We start from the raw sequence: 17363 nt of genomic DNA, 5'->3' as shown, positions 1-17363 counted from the left end.
CAAGCTGGATTTACTCCAGGGATGCAAGGATTCTTCAATATGTGCCAATCAATCAATGTGATACACCGTATTAACAAACTGAAAGATAAAAACCATGATAATCTCAATAGATGTGCAAAAAGCCTGTGACAAAATTCAGCACCCATTTGTGATTAAAACTCTTCAAAAAATGGGCACAGAAAGAACCTAACTCAACATAGTAAAGGCCACATATGATAAGCCTATAGCAAACATTCTCAACGGTGAAAAACTCAAAGTATCCCCCCTGAGATCAGGAGGAAGACTAGGGTGTCCACTCTCATCACTATTATTCAACATAGTTCTGGAAGTCCTAGCCACAGCAATCAGAGAAGAAGAAGAAACAAAAGGAACCCAGATCAGAAGAGTAAAGCTCTGTTTGCAGATGACATGATACTGTACACAGAAAACCCTGAAGATACTATCAGAAATTTCCTAGAGCTAATCAGTGAATTTAGCAAAGTCACAGGGTACAAAATCAATACACAGAAATCACTTGCATTTCTATATATTAACAATGAAAACGCAGAAATTAAGGAATCAATCCCAGTCACCATTACAACAAAAAAGAATAAAATATCTAGGAATAAACTTACGGAAGAAGACAAAAGAACTGCACACAGAAAATTATAAGACACTGATGAAAGAGATCAAAGATGACATAAACAGATGGAGAGATACTCCATGCTCCTGGGTGGGAAGAATCAATCCTGTGAAAATGACTATAGTACTAAATGGAATCTACAGATTCAATGTGGTCCCTATCAAATTACCAATGATATTTTTCACAGACACAGAACAAAAAATTTCACAATTCACATGGGAACACAGAAGACCCCAAACAGCCAAAGCAGTCTTGAAAAAGAATGGAGCTGCAGGAAGCAACCTTCCTGACTTCAGATTATATTACAAGCTACAGTCATCAAGACAGTATGGTACTGGGACACAAACAGAAATACAGACCAATGGAACAGGACAGAAAGCCCAGAAATACACCCATGCACCTATGGGTACCTTATTTTTGACAAAGGAGGCAAGAATATACAATGCAGCAAAGACAGCCTCTTCAATAAATAGTGCTGGGAAGACTGGACAGTTACATGTAAAAGAATGAAATTAGAACACTTCCTAACACCATACACAAAGATCAACTCAAAATGGATTAAAGACCTAAATGTAAGACCAGAAACTATAAAACTCTTAGATGAAAACGTAAGCAGAACACTCGGTGACATAAATCAAAGCAAGATCCTCTACGACCCACCTCCTAGAGTAACGGAAATAAAAACTACAGCAAACAAGTGGGAACTGATTAAACTTAGAAGCTTTTTGCACAGCAAAGGAAACTATAAGCAAGGTGAAAAGACAACCCTCAGAATGGGAGAAAAGAGCCAAGGGAACAACTGACAAAGGATTAGGTTCCAAAATATACAAATAGCTCATACAACTCAACACTAGAAAACCAAACAACCCAATCAAAAAGTGGGAAAGACCTAAAAACACATTTCTCCAAAGAAGACGTACAGATGGCTGACACACGAAGAGCTCAACATCGCTCATTGTTAGAGAAACGCAAATCAAAACCACAATGAGATTATCACCTCACACCAGTCAGAATGGCCATCATCAAAAAGTCTACAAACAGTAAATGCTGGAGAGGGTGTGGAGAAACAGAACACTCTTGCACTGCTGGTGGGTATGGAGATTGATACAGCCACTATGGAAGACGATATGGAGAGTCCTTAAAAAACCAGAAATAAAACCACCATATAATCCAGCAGTTCCACTCCTAGGCACATACCCTAGGAAACCAAAATTGAAAAAGACACACGTGTTCCATTGTTCTCTGCAGCACTATTTACAACAGCTAGAACACGGAAGCAACCTAGATATCCACTGAAGATGAATGGATGAAGCAGCTGTAGTTCAGATACACAATGGAGCAGTACTCAGCCATAAAAAGGAACGCATCTGAGCCAGTTCTACTGAGCTGGATGAACCTAGAGCCTATTATACAGAGTGAAGTCAGTCAGAAAGAGAAAGAGAAAGATCATATACTAATGTGAGAATTGGACTGTGAAGAAAGCTGAGCGCTGAAGAATCGATGCTTTTGAACTGTGGTGCTGGAGAACTCTTGAAAGTCCCTTGGACTGAAGGAGATCCAACCAGTCCATTCTGAAGATCAGCGCTGGGATTTCTTTGGAAGGAATGATGCTAAAGCTGAAACTCCAGTACTTTGGCCACCTCATGTGAAGAGTTGACTCACTGGAAAAGACTTTGATGCTGGGAGGGATTGGGGGCAGGAGGAGATGGGGACGACAGAGGATGAGATGGCTGGATGGCATCACTAACTCAACGGACATGAGTTTGAGTGAACTCCGGGAGTTGGTGATGGACAGGGAGGCCTGGCGTGCTGCGACTCATGGGATCGCAGAGTCGGACACGACTGAGCGACTTCACCTTCACTTTTCACTTTTATGCATTGGAGAAGGAAATGGCAACCCACTCCAGTGATCTTGCCTAGAGAATCCCAAGGACGGCGGAGCCTGGTGGGCTGCCATCTATGGGGTCACAAAGAGCCGGACACGACTGAAGCGACTCAGCGGCAGCAGCAGCAATGCATATATAGGGAATCTAGAAAAATGTTACTGAAAAATTTATTTGCAGGGCAGCGGTGGAGAAACAGACATAGAGAATAGAGTTATGGACATGGGGAGAGGGGAAGAGAGGGTGAGATGTATGGAGAGAGTAACATGGAAACTTACATCACCATACGTAAAACAGAAAGCCAGCAGGAATGTGCTCTATGTCTCAGGAAACTCAAACAGGGGCTCTGTATCGACCAAGAGGGGTGGGACGGGGAGGGAGACGGGAGCGAGGGTGAAAAGGGAGGGGGTTTTTGTAAACCTATGGCGGATTCATGTTGAGGTTTGACAGAAAACAACAAAATTATGTAAAACAACTATTAAAAATAAATTTTTTTAAAAAAAAAGGTTACCAGGAATAAGTGCCACAAAGCAAATTCTCAAGTTATAAAAAGCACTGGTACTCTGAATAAACATATAAGAAATAAACCAAATTGATATAATACTCAAAATTCATTAAATGAAATGGTTCATCGACCTCAAGCTTAAAATTTTCATGACGTTTATTATCTGCATTCTTCTCCTAATATGTGGAACACATGCAGTGAAGATTTCGTTTTTGGCAATTTTCAGTCTTCAAGACCAATGGTCTTAATCTTTGATTGGTTTTCTAAATTCTCCACAATATTTTTCAGATAATCTTCATCTTTTAAAAAATAGACATATAATTCTCTTTCCACTTGATGCAGCTTATTAGATGCCAACAGTTTTCTTTTTGTCTTCACATCAGCAAAAATATCAGTAAGAAGATGATTTAGTTTATTTAGCTGAGATTCAACTTGATGGAACTGCTCCGTTAACTCCTGAAAGGAAAATAATAATGCTTTTTAATTCAAAATCTCTATTCATAACACCAATCATAAATCTTAAATGCAATTTACATAGGAAGAATCTAAATGATATAATGATTATTCCCACAACCTCAACAATAAAAGAACCTCAATTAAAAATCCATAGCAGGATTAACAAAAAGCCTATGTAAGATCCATTGAAACAACTTCTGAAGGCAAGTTTAAGTGCTTCAAAGCAAACTCATACCCCCTGAAGAGTATTTGATATGTAAACTGTTCTGCATATTTATACATTCAACAAGTATTCTGAATGCCTACCTCATACCATGCACTGTTTTAGAGTCTACAACTATAAAAATGAACACCAAAAAAAAAAAAAAGAACACCATTTCCTTCATGGAACTTAACACTCTGCCAAAGTAATCAAACCTTGTTTTAGCCTAACCTGTTTACTCTAGACATCAGAGGTACTGATAAAATCTTGAAATGGAGCAATTACCAATATAAAATAATTGTCTTAATCTGGATTTTTCTTTTTTCACTGTTACAGAAGATGGAATTACATGTAACATTCAACAATGCTGATTTACCATGTAATTCTTCTCAAAAACCTAAACATTCTGGACCCCCCACATTTAGTAACCGAAATTCCTCACTTTTTAACATTAAAAGCAGTTTAGGTTTTCTAACCATGCTTTCTACTCCTATAATTTCTCAGACAATCTGTAGCTATAACTACACCTCAGCCTTCGACCACTTCTCAGAATGATCCACAGTATGGTAATCTCCTGATGCTCGCTATGAATAGATTCCTATACCTCACTCCACGCTAAGTCACTCTGCAACAAAGCCAGAAGCCACATTTCAACAGGCTCCCTGGTGATTTTAATGTACAAGTTCAAGAGTACTAGCTTCACACGTCATAAATGCCAGCTCCAAAGAGCAGTACTTCTTAAACTACAGTAAAAATAATAATGATAATAATAAAAATCAAGTAGTATCTACAGTAAGTGGCCTCTGAGGAAAAACCCTGTAAACTGGAAAACAATGAGCAATATCTCACCTCTAACTTCAATACTAACGATCTTAATAGTTACTAAAATACTACTACAAATACTGAAAAATATTCAACTTCATTAATAAAAATGCAAGTTAAAATTCATATGGATGACATTTTATATCTCACTGGACTAGGGAAGAACATAAAATAATGATACCCAATGACATTATAGTGAAATCACCATATTTTAGTGATTTTAGAATGGATTCTCTCACAGTTTAATATGACTGAAATCAACAGGCACTGTATAATTAAGAGCATCGTGTAACTGTACTTCACCAGACATGCATAAGAAGCACTCTGTCATATATGTAATACCCCTCCCTGCAAGACTTGCAGGATCTTAGTGCCCCAGCCAAGGACCAACGCCATGGCCCTGCCCTGGAAGCGTGGGGCCCTAACCACCGGAACACCAGGGGTTCCAGCACCAATTTTCTAACTCTCACTGTGGTTAAGAACACATGGCATGAGCTCTCCCCTCTTAACAAATCCAAGGGCGCAACACTGTACTGGTAACTATTAGCACAATGTCCTGTAGCAGATGGCTAGGACCTGCTCACTGTGCCTTAAGTGAGACTCGATACCTACTGATTAACAACTCTCCATCACTGGCAACCACCACTGGACTCTGTGCTTCTAATGAGTCTATTTTAGATAGCCCACAGTGAGTGGAATCATGCGCTCTTTCTTGAGACTAGCTTATCTTCATTCAGCATAATCTCCTCAAGGTTCATTCATGGGGTATTTTGCAGGTTTTGAGGCTGAATAATATTTCACTGTATGTATATACTTCTGTATTTTCTTTCCCCATTCCTCCACAGACGGACTTTCAGGTTTTTTCCACAGCTTAGCTATTACAAGTAGGGCTGCAATGAACTTGTGAATGGAGACATCGCTTTAATATCCTACTTTTATCTCCTTTGATACCCAGGAGGAGGATTACAGGATCATACAGTAGTTCTATTTTTAACTTTTTTGAGGAAATTCCATACTGTTTTCCACAGTAGCTTCACCATTTTGCATTCCCACCAAAAATGTACCAGGGTTCCAATGTCCCCACATCCTCACCAACACTACTCTTTTGGTTTTTTTGATAATAGTTATAACAGGTGTAAGGTGATATCTCAACTGTGGTTTTGCTTTGCACTTCTCTGATAATTAGTGACGTTGAGCAACTACTCATAAACCTGTTGGCCATTTATATATCTTCTTTAGAGAAATGTCTATTCAAGTCCTTAGCCCATTTTAAAATCAGGTCATTTAGTTTTTTGCCTTTTCACACTGTTCATGGGGTTCTTGAGGCAAGAATACTGGAGTGGTTTGCCATTCCCTTCTCCAGTGGACCACATTTTATCAGTGAAAGTGAAGAGGGACTAAAGAGCCTCTTGATGAGGGTGAGAGAGTGAAAAAGCTGGCTTAAAACTCAACATTCAAAAAACTAAGATCATGGCATATGCCCCCCATCACCTCAGAGCAATAGAAGAGGAAAAAATGGAAACTGACAGATTTTATTTTCTTGGGCTCCAAAATCACTGCAGATGGTGACCGTAGCCAAGAAATGAAAAGACCCTTGCTCCTTGGAAGGAAAGCTATGACAAACCTAGAGAGCGTATTAAAAATCAGAGACATCACTTGGCCGATCAAAGTCCATATAGTCAAAACTATGGTTTTTCCAGTAGTCATGTACATATGCGAGAGCTGGACCATAAAGAAAGCTGAGCGCGGAAGAACTGATGCTTTTGAATTGTGGTGCTGGAGAAGACTCTTGAGAGTCCTTGAACAGCAAGGAGATCAAACCAGTCGACCCTGAAGAAAATCAACTGTGAATATTCACTGGAAGGACTGATGCTGAAACTATAGCTCCTATACTCTGGCCACTTGATATGAACAGCCGACTCACTGCAAAAGACCCTGATGCTGGAAAGATTGAGGGCAGGAGAAGTGGGAGACAAAGAATGAGATGGTTGGATAGCATCACTGACTGAATGGACATGAATTTGAGCAAATTCCGGGAGACAGCTAAGGACAGAGGAGCCTGGTGTGCCGTAGTCCATGGGGTTGCAGAGTCAGAAACGACTTATCAACTGAACAGTAAGTTTTTTGCCATCACCAACACTGTTTATGTACAGTGTGGAAAAACACAAAAAATACTCTGAGTCAAGAAATAACATAGAAATGGACACTGAATGTGAAGTTTCAGAAATACCTTAATCATTTTAATTGGCTTTTTCCTTTTAATGTATATTTCTAAGGAATATGATAAAAACCTATGTCTATCACACCTAAAAGATATTTTCTAATAGGTATGAAATAAAAATTCTAAACAAGAAAGTACTGTGTCAGTTTAAATGAAAAAACTTTTTCTTTCTTAGAAACTCGTGAAATTATGTTGTATCATATGATAAATGGTATCTAGTAGACATTCAAATAGCCGGTGACATTTTAAGTAGGTAAACTCCTTTGAAAAGCAATATGGCAGTATCAAAAGCTAAAAAATAATGTGTATAACCCAAGAAACCTCATAATTCTATAATATCTCTAAGAGTTCATCCAAATGGTGGACTAGTTACAGAAATTATGACATAGTAATTAAATCAAGATTATAAACATTAAAAATTAAAATTATTGTAGCATGGAAATGTTTATTTCATAATGCTAAATAAAAAGGAAAATATAAAAGATATATAAGTAAAGGAAAAAAGCATCTACTTTGCAAATACTAACCAAAAGAAAATAGCATAGGAATATTAATACTGGACAAGAGAAAATTAAGACAAAAAGCATAATACAGGGTCATTATATAATGCTAAACAGTTAAATCACTGCAATTTAAATCTACCAGGATAATAATTCACTGCAATTTTAAACTTGGATGTAACTTATAAAATAGACTCAAATATAAATAAAAAACTGATAGAACTATAATGAGAAAATTTCAAATCCACCATCATAGGATTTTTACATAATTATTTAAAAGATCAAGAAGATAGAATCAGTAATAGGAGACTTTAAAAAACTAATCACAAGTATCACTTCATATCCACGAGGATGACTATTATCTACTTTTTTAAAAGGGAAAATAACAACTGTAGGTGAGGACATATAGAAACTAGAACCCTGGAACAGCTGTTGGACAGATTCTCAAAAAGTTAAACACAGGCTTACCATGATTCAGCATTCACTCGTAGGCGTATACCCAAAAGGAATGAAAACAGAGACTTAAATACTTGTACACTGACATTCATAGCAGCATTATATACAACAGATAAAAGGTGTAAACAACTCAAGTGTCTATGAACAGATGAACAGTTAAACAGATAAAACGTGATGATGAAATACAGATGAACGGATAAAATGTGGTATATACACGACAGAATATTCAGCACCAAAAAGGAATAAACTTCTCACACCTGATGCAATATGGATGATACTTAAGGATATTATGCTGAGATAAGCCAAAGACAAAAGGACAAGTATTATTATATGACTCTACTTTTATAAGGTACCTATAGTAGGCAAATTTATGGAGACAGAAAATGGAATAGAGATTACCAGGGATGGGGAAAAGAAGTAACGGAGAATTAATATTTAACAGGCACAGATGAGAAAAGTTCTGGAAGTAAACAGTGACACGGCTGCACGACACTGCAAATGTTCTTAACGTCATCGTAAATGCACACATTAAAATGGTTAAAATTGTACATTTTACACTTTGTATATTTTATAATAAAAAATTATTTAAAAAACTAATCATAAGCTGTCTTATTTCAAGAAAAGATAAGGTAGTTATTCAGACCAATTCTTCCATAGGAAAAAAATGTAAGAAGTGAAATGAAGTATTTAAAGAATCAAACAAAGCAAAATCTTCCTAGGACTTCCCTGGTGGTCCAGTGATTAAAAATCCACCTTACAACGCAGGGGGCACAGATTCAATGCCTGGTCAGGGAACTAAGATCCCACATGCCACGGGGCAACGAGAGAGTCCGTGCCCCAACTAAAGAGCCTCTGTTTACCGCAACGAGGGAGAGCCCACGCACAACGGAAGACCCAGCACAGCAACAACACCAAAAAACAAAACCCAAAAGCTCCTTAAAAGCAACAAAGGGACAACAAGACTTTAAAAGACCACAAGTCCATAAAACAATGCAGACTGGTAAGAGAGCCCAAAGCCGCTATACTCAATCACTGATCTTGCAAAAACAGAATCCATGACTCCTGACACTGACGAGACGAGTGGCAAAGTCCAGGGTCCACCGAAGGTAGCACGTCCAACAGGAGACTGTCTGTAGTAAACCAAGGACACCGAGGATCTTAAGGTCAGGACGGCCAGAGAGGAAGAGCCCTTGGCTAGAATCACAGTCCAGACAGGAATCATCTGTTGTTCACTCAGTCGCGTCCAACTCCTTGCAACCCCATGGACTGCAGCACGCCAGGCTTCCCTGTCCTTCACCACTTCTCCCAGAGCTTACTCAAACTCATGTCCATTGAGTCGGTGATGCCATCCAACCATCTCGTCCTCCAAAACAGACTCTGAACCCGGCTTATGGCTCAGAACTGGCAGTGCTCTCAATATCTAAGGAACATGCATGAAGGTGAGAGACACTCAAGGAGGGTCTTGTATGTGTTTTAACGTATGAGGGTCTTTTCATCAGAAAGATACCGACGTTAAATGTGGATGCCTCAGTAAGCGGTAATGGGACAATGTGGTTATTCATGGGGAAATAATAACAATAAAATTAGAACTCTACTTCTCATGTCATAAACTCCTGGTGGATTAAAGAACTGAACTACAACAGCATAAACTTTTAAGATAAAGCAAAAGGGACTGTCATGACTATGTTAAGGGCAAACTTTCACAGATATAAAAAAGGGCAAAGCATAAGAGTGATAAATTACATCAGAATTGAAATCTTAAAAAAAAAAAAAAAAGTCAAAAACAAACTAACAGGTAACAATAAAAAAGAAAAAAAGAAGACCCAAATAGGAAGCAAACATATGCAACACACACCACTGGCAAACAACTGGCATCTGAAATACGTTCAAGAGCTCCTACCCAAAGGGGCTCAACCGCCATGACCAGAGAAATGCAAATCATAACCTCAACAGGACGCTATTTTATATCTATGCAGAGGGAGAGAAAATTATAAACACAAACAGCACTATGTAATGAAAAAATATGGTGAAAGAGCATCTCTTAAACACTGCTGATACAATATGGTACAACCACTTCTAAAGTCAGTTTGATGTATTATGTAAAACAGAACGTTATTCAGCAACTCCACTCCTATGCGAGGAGACAGATAGAGAGAGACATGCCTCCGTAAGACAGGTGACAAGGCTATCCACAGCAGTGTGAGCTGCAACAGCAAAAACTGGAAATAATCTATATGTCTGTCAACAGAACAGGTAATTAAACTGTGGAATTTCACAAAAGGAATGCTAACTATATAGAGGAGAAAACTATGCATGAGCTAAGTTTTACAAACATCCACATGGATGAAACCCAAAATCATAATAAGAAACAAGCAAGCTACTGAAGTATAGATAATACAATCTATATAAAGTTCAGAAACACACAAAACTAAATAACACACAATCTGTATTATAAATAAAAGAAAGCAAATGACAAAACTTAGCATAGTAGCTCCTCCCTGAAAAAAGAGAGGCGAATGCTATTAGAAGGAGCTGCTACTCCTAAGGGTACACAGGATTTTAAAGACATAAGAGCAATCCTCTGTGTTAAAATAGGTGAAAAAAATACAGGGATGGTTTTATTTTTTTTTAAATTCTTACCATAAAGATTACATATCCGTTCATATCTGAAATATTAAACAAATTTTAAAAACTTTGACCAAAACTACTTGAAAAATACATTTACATGTGAATAAAAATGAGATTAAAAAATGTTACTATTAGGGAAATGGAGTAATATTTTCTTCATGTTAACATTTTCTTTAGTATCTTTCACAATGAACATTGGAGAAGGCAATGGCACCCCACTCCAGTACTCTTGCCTGGAAAATCCCATGGACGGAGGAGCCTGACATTATTTTTTTTTAAGCATTTTTAATTACCATGGTAAGCACCTACCTGATCACTAAGCAAAAGCTGGTTTCCTCCTTGATACAAAGCTTCACAAAGCATGTTCACATCATTGTTTAGTTTGGACAGAAACAAAGAATGTTCTTGAGCAGATACTTCCAACTGCTCTTGTACCAAAGAAACATCCTGTTTTAATTTCTCAGCTACTTCTTCCAGGTTTCCATGGGTTATAAACAATTCTTTTTTCTTATTCTCTCCTTCTAAAAGTTGATAAAGCCTATAATGTGGAAATAAAAATTAGAAAAAATTCTTAAGTCAGTACAGTTTTCAAAATTATAACACACTATATATTGGGGCATCTTTGGGAAAGCTAACGATTTATAAATATTAATCAAACAATTAAAAACTTTCCAACTACAATACTATCTCATTACAGAAATACATATTCTAATTATTGTATCTGAATTCCCCAGTTTTCCCATCTTCCACATTTTAGACATAAAATTCTTTCTGATTTTAACTGCCATTAACCTACTTCAATTAAAGTACATTTCAGAAAACACTTCTTTCACAGAACACAACTATGATGTCGCAGAAATGGCAAAGAACTTGAAACAGAAGCCTTAGGTCTGAGTGCTAGCTGCCATGTAAGAAGTCAGTCAAGTCAACCTTTGAGATTTAATTTTCACGTCTTAACATCTACCTAATTTTAAAGGACTGTGATAGACTTAAAAGAGAAAAGTTGAAAATACAAGCTACATAAATATTAACAGTAAACTTGCTACTCCAGTCATGTCTACATCTGCTTGACAAATTCCTAATGAGCCAAGAGGCCATTTTAATACTTCAAACATTAATGGCAGAAAAATCCTACAGTACAAACGGAAAAACGTGAGGCAGCACCTTCTACGCATATATGACAAAAAGAATCTGCTCTTTTTCTTAGTCTTCTTGAAACTGGTTCAAAGTGAAAAGTAGTGAAAGTGTTAGTCGATGAGTTGTACCCAACTCTTCGTGACTCCATGGACTGTAGCCTGCCAAGTTCCTCTGTCCGTGGAATTCACCAGGCAAGAATATGGCAGTGAGAAGCCATTCCAGTCTCCAAGGGATCTTCTGGACCCAGAGATGATATACAGAGATCGACATACACCCAGGTCTCCTGCACTGCAGGCAGATTCTTTACCATCTGAGCCCCAAGGAAGCCCCAAACCAGTTCAAGCCCAAGGCTGACTCTCTTCTTGTGGAATGTGACTACACAATTCCAGGGGGCCCCATTCACACAGAATCACGATGTCAATGCCACCTTCTAGAACTGTGCAATGACGTCACCCTATCCATGCTCTTCACTTCATTAATAAGAATAAAAAGTATTAGACGATTTTCTTTTAGTCTAGAGAAAAAGCAGCAGTAGAATCTAGATTTTTGAGTCCTTTTACTACTTTAGCTCTTCATCTTCAGTATCTCCATACCATTAATTGCTCAGACATCCAGAACAGACCGGAAGCCAGCAGTCATTCTTACTGATTCACCTGACTAGATGCAAAAATGAAGTCTTCTTTCCTCTCTACCGCCACCTTCTCCAAATGCAATCAATTCTCTGCTCAGCAATACTTGATATACACCAAGATGCATTCAAACTTCCTGCTAGAGTCAGCCTCCTGCCCCAAATCTAAAAGTATCTAAATAATAGCATCCAAACATGAATAAAGGCCTTGTATTGTATATTTTCAATTCTCCAAACCATCCACCTCACCTCTAAACCAGCTACTTCTAGATCTAACATAAATGAAAAGGGTTAGCCTTCAATTTTAAAAAATTTTTAAAAATTAAATTAAATTAACTGAGGAACTGGGAAAAAAAATTAAAATAAACATAGACCCACATAACAGAAAGGTGGAAAACTACAAACACCAAACATGAAGTGCAAAGAACTTTTTAAACTTTCACAATTTTAGTTCAAACTCTAGTACTTAACAAAAACAAACAGAAAAATAATTACTCACTAAGGAAACAAAGAAACCTACCTATGAGTAGAATAATCCTTGGTATCAATGGTATTCCTTGCATTTATCTGCTGAGATACTGATGGATCTGCTAGCATTTCTAATCGCTGGTGGAACATCAAATTACTTTGATTAAGTAGGTGAACCAAGTTTTCCAGCTGACGATATATGTCCCAATGCTTTCTCAGTTCAATTTCATACGATAAATGAAGAAGTTCAAATGATGCCTTTTGCTTTATCAACTGATTTAAAACTACCTCTTGTCTTGCTGTGTGACAGTCTTGCTTAGCAATCTGTCGGTCGAAATCTCCCTTCACGACCGGCATATTCAGTAACTGGGCATTCTCTTTCACCACAGCAGGCAAAATTTCGCCTTTCATATGAGTGATTTGTTCTTCAAGTTTCAGAATTTCACTGTTCAAGCTAGAAATTTTAGCATCCAAATTATCTTTGCCAAGAGCCTACACAAAGAAAACAATTACATTTCAAACTGTAAATACAAAGTAGGAATAGTTTTTAAATTATTTTCACTTTCCGTTTTAGGTTATCAGGTAACATACTCACTAATAGAAACCTGTTTCGTATTAACAAAAGCCAAAATCACAGTTTAAAATGGCACAGTGAAGGTGAAACCAAGGGTAAAGCCATTATGAATTGCTAAATCCTGATGCTATCACTACTGTGTAAAATACTAGACACATAAATGGCTACCAAAACAGAGATTTTTTGGTCAAGTTTGTCTTAAGAAAAAATCACCCATTACCACACTACTTATCAAACGCTAACGTATGCTATTTATGCTTTTCTTAAAATAATCTCAGTAGCTATTCTCCCACCCTGCTTGTTGACTTTAGAACTTCTACAAAATGACGGGACTTCACACATCATTCTGAAGTTTGGGACAATTCTGGGTATTTAGCTCCAGAAAAGCTGTTCTTTTTACTCAACTATTCACTGGATACATGACCAGGAAAGCAAGCTACTCAAGAGTGCAGGTAGATATCTTTAATACATCTGTACATTCTTAAAAAACAATCAGGAGTTTCAATCCACTGAACTGGATTTCATTAGCACCATCCTCTGGTCAGAGCAAATAAGGCAGACTACCCATAACAGCAATAAGGCTCATTCCTCACAAAAAAGACAATGTCAGCCTTATCTGTGTATGAACCAACACAGAATGCAAGAGTACTTTTGAAAATGAGCTAGATAACGTGGCTGGGTTATAATTACTATTTCTGCCCTCCACTAAGATTTATTTGTGTGAAACAGTAACATACCACAACTAAACACTGAACAGAAAATAAAATGCAATTACTTATTACATCCCTCTTTCTAAAGTACTTTACTATCAGCATGTGTTAGTCACTCAGTCACGTCTGACTATTTGCAACCCCATAGACTACAGCCCCAGAGAAGGTAATGGCACCCCACTCCAATACTCTTGCCTGGGGAATCCCAGGGACGGGGGAGTCTGGTGGGCTGTCGTCTATGGGGTCACACAGAGTTGGACATGACTGATGCAACTTAGCAGCAGCAGCAGCAGCAGCAGACTACAGCCCACCAGCTCCTCCTATGGAATTCTCCAGGCAAGAATACTGTAGTGGGTTGCCATTCCCTTCTCCAGGGGATCTCCCAATATTATTTCATAATTAGCAACAACTTAAATATGAATCCAGTCTCATTTCTCACACTTACCTTGCTAGTGAGGCTATGAAGATTCTCCTCTGCCCACTTTATACTTGACTTTAGGCTCAAATTATTTGCTTTCAAGTGAATTAACTGATGTTGAGCACAAATGTATGCCAGCTGCAGCCTAGCCATTTCTAGCCGTCTCTCCTCAAGAACTTCTTGATTATCACAAATAGATGGTGCCTGCATATCTAAAAGTTGAAAATTTTCTTCATTTGAACTTTCAACTACTTCATGTATACCCTGAAAGAACTGTTTTTTGGTATATAAGGTTAATGCTGCCGTACTTTGCTCTTCTTGGCTTAGATAGTTTTGCAATGAAAACTGAGATAAAAACACCAGTGGATTTGTTCCTTGACCCAAATCAGACCGTCTGAAGAACATCATTAACTTTGCAACTCCATCACTAAGAGTGTGAAGTTCATTACTGATCTTGGTATTTGTAGCATTTAGAATTCCTTGACTCTGTTTCAGCTTTTTATTGGTTTCTTCTTCTTTAGCGTTTAACCTCAGAGATTTGTGACTAGTTACTGAAGCCATCAACTGGCATTTATTACGTCGCTGAATTTTTAGGTTCTTCAGTTTCTGCAGAGTTTGAACCTCATCCTCTAATTTCTCTAGCTCTTTGTCATTCAAGGTAGGTGTCTTCAGATCAGAAGTTTTACAGGTTTTAAGAACTTCATCCAGTGCTGCTCCTTCTAGGATGGGCTTGCCTGATTTTTGAAGAACGCTAAAAGCTTCCAATTCCTCTTCAGACAATATGTTCTGTTCATTCACATTCCCACAAAACCACTTCAAAAACGGTTCATTTTCAACAAACAACCAGTCAAAATCTTCCCCATTAAGAATATCAGCTTTGGGATAATGAATTTTTTTTAATGTTTCCACAAATTCTTTTCCACAGCTCATGGCTTAACTACCCAAAATTCTGTAACTGGTAAGGCTTTAATGGTGTTGCTATTTAGAAAATAAGTCCAACTACATACAAAACTAATTTTATGTTAAGTCCATAGAGAAGGGGGAAAAATATTTTTAGAATCTATAATAATTTATCCTAGAGGGGAAAAAAAAACCAAGTATTAGACCACAAATAAGGCGACTCTATCTTTTAAAGTATTATACAGATAAATATCACAAGATATTTGGGAACTATCTAACCCAGAGATAGTTGTAGCTGACAAATCTGACAGAAATAATTAGAGTATTACTCAGAACACTGAAACAGTAATGAAAGACTAATTAACAAGAAAATCTTATTTTTTCCAAAGGTAACATGGTTTAAGATACATTTTATAGATCAGCAATTCAGTTTTTAATTCAAAACAGATGGATCTAAATATATCCACGCCGTCAGGTGACTAAACAGCCTCTTTTCCCTGTCCTTTCCAAGACAGAAATAAATATGGTCAGATATTGAGGAAGAGTCAACTGAATATTTACCTGAATGACTCAATCAGCAGCCGCATTCACGCAAAAAGCAGTCAGACACGACCAACCTAGTGCAGAGAAAACCAGGCTTAAGAACCACCGCCGACTTGAAAAGAACCAAAGGACTGAGCAGTCCTTAAAGGTATTTCAGGCGTTTGTTATTTTCAGCAAAGGGACCACTGAATAATCCACGCTGCGAACGCCAGCGACGGGAACGAGAGGTTCAGAGGAGGGACCCAGTCATCTGCGGCACTCTGATTCTGTGTCATTCAGCGATGAACGATCGGTGTGCGCGTCGATAAAATATCCGTCCACAGAGGCGGTCCAGTCGGCCCGACGACAAACTGCACAAACCTTAAGCGGGTCAAGTCCTAAAGGAAACCAGTGCTGAACAGTCACTGGCAGGACTGATGTTGAAGCTGAAACGCCAATACTTTGGCCGTCTGATGCGAAGAACTGAGTCATCTGAAAAGACCCTGACGCTGGCGTAAGTGGAAGGCAGGAGGAGAAGGGGAGACAGAGGATGAGACGGTTGGATGGCGTCACCGACTCGACAGACACGAGTCTGAGTAAACTCCGGGAGCTGGTGCTGGACAGGGAATCCTGGCGTGCTGCAGCCCACGGGGTCGCAAAGAGTCGGACACGACTGAGCGACCGAACTGAACCGACTACGCGGGTGCCGGGCGGCCGGCGGGTCTGGGAGTGCGCCCCCCCGCGCCCCAGCGGAGCCGCCAGGGCCGCGCCCCCCGCCGCAGCCCACCCTCGCTGGAGACCCCGTTTCCGGCCGCGCCCCTCGCCTCGATAACCCCACGAGAGCCCGGCTCCCCGCCGGCACTAGAGTCCCCGGTCTTCCGCCGCGCCCCTCGCCTCTCCGGGCACTGCGCCCCGGGCCCTCCCGCCGCCCCCTCACCGCACTGGAGCCCTCAGTCTCCCGCCGCTGCGCCCCTCGTCCCTCCGGCTGCCCCCCGACCGCACTGGAGTCCCCAGCCTCTCGGGTCGCTGCCCCCCGCCCCCTCCCCCTGAGGACCGCGACTGCGCTGCGCGGGAAACTACTCGCGCGCCCGAAAGACGTCCCCAAGGGCGCCCGGCAAGAAGACGCAGCCGCTGACCTGCGCCGCTCCCACCGTCCCACCGCCCGCCTGAGAGAACTGCGAGTCCGGCGCCGCTCACCTCAGGAAGCTCTGCTCGCGCCCCTCAGAAGCCCGCCGCCGCCGCCCAACCTCGCAAGGCCTCATGGGAGGACCGCTCGCGCGCGCGCGCAAAGGACCAAGACCCGGCCGCTAGGCGACGGCCTGCGCAGGCGCAATATCGGAAGAGGCGGGGCCCGGCCTGACGTCTACCAGCAGGGAGAGAGCTGATTGGCTCCCTGCCGCAGCGGCGGTCTCCTAGGGGACCGTTATCCCGCGCTCGCAGCCTCCGCCCGCCTCCTCTGGGGAGCCGGTGTTCCGTCTCTGCCTCGCTGTGTCGGGAGCGCGCAGCAGAGCCGGCTCCGCCCTGTCGCCAGCCCGACTGGTGGCCGGGGCGTCCGGTCCTCCGCGGGCCCGGGGGCCGCGCTGCCGTCCAGAGTGAGCGTGGACGAAGTCTCTTGTGACGAACGCTGTTTTCCAGAAGCACTTCGTTCCCAAGCCTTCTCTTCACCGGACAATCCCATCTTCAACTTAGGACTTTTAAGAAAGTCGAAACT

General features: G+C 40.2%; 2 protein-coding genes across 3 annotated transcripts in view; both read right to left on the bottom strand.

The window, feature by feature from the left end:
• POLN (DNA polymerase nu) overlaps positions 1–15935 on the bottom strand; it is a 159993-nt gene extending 144058 nt beyond the window's left edge. Inside the window, exon 1 of the mRNA XM_069594913.1 lies at positions 15692–15935. The gene's annotated coding sequence lies outside the window, so the exon portion shown is untranslated. The remainder of the gene's footprint in view (positions 1–15691) is intronic.
• On the bottom strand, positions 3149–16933 carry HAUS3 (HAUS augmin like complex subunit 3). Of its 2 annotated transcripts, none has more exons than XM_069594916.1 (6): positions 16850–16933; positions 15692–15747; positions 14258–15305; positions 12581–13020; positions 10605–10833; positions 3149–3466 (listed from the first exon to the last, which is right to left on the bottom strand). In XM_069594916.1, the coding sequence occupies exons 3-6, from the start codon at positions 15158–15160 to the stop codon at positions 3233–3235; spliced, it is 1806 nt and encodes a 601-aa protein (XP_069451017.1). In that variant the 5' UTR covers positions 15161–15305; positions 15692–15747; positions 16850–16933; the 3' UTR covers positions 3149–3232. The 2 variants fall into 2 exon arrangements, with proteins under 2 accessions (XP_069451017.1, XP_069451016.1); XM_069594915.1 differs by having other exon boundaries at positions 15692–16161; positions 16850–16892.
• Between the last annotated feature and the right edge of the window lie 430 nt (positions 16934–17363).

Source organism: Ovis canadensis, chromosome 6 (genome assembly GCF_042477335.2).
Source record: "Ovis canadensis isolate MfBH-ARS-UI-01 breed Bighorn chromosome 6, ARS-UI_OviCan_v2, whole genome shotgun sequence".
Classification (NCBI taxonomy): domain Eukaryota; kingdom Metazoa; phylum Chordata; class Mammalia; order Artiodactyla; family Bovidae; genus Ovis; species Ovis canadensis.
The sequence above is the reverse complement of the archived record's forward strand: the minus strand, read 5'-3'. Positions and strand labels throughout refer to the sequence as shown.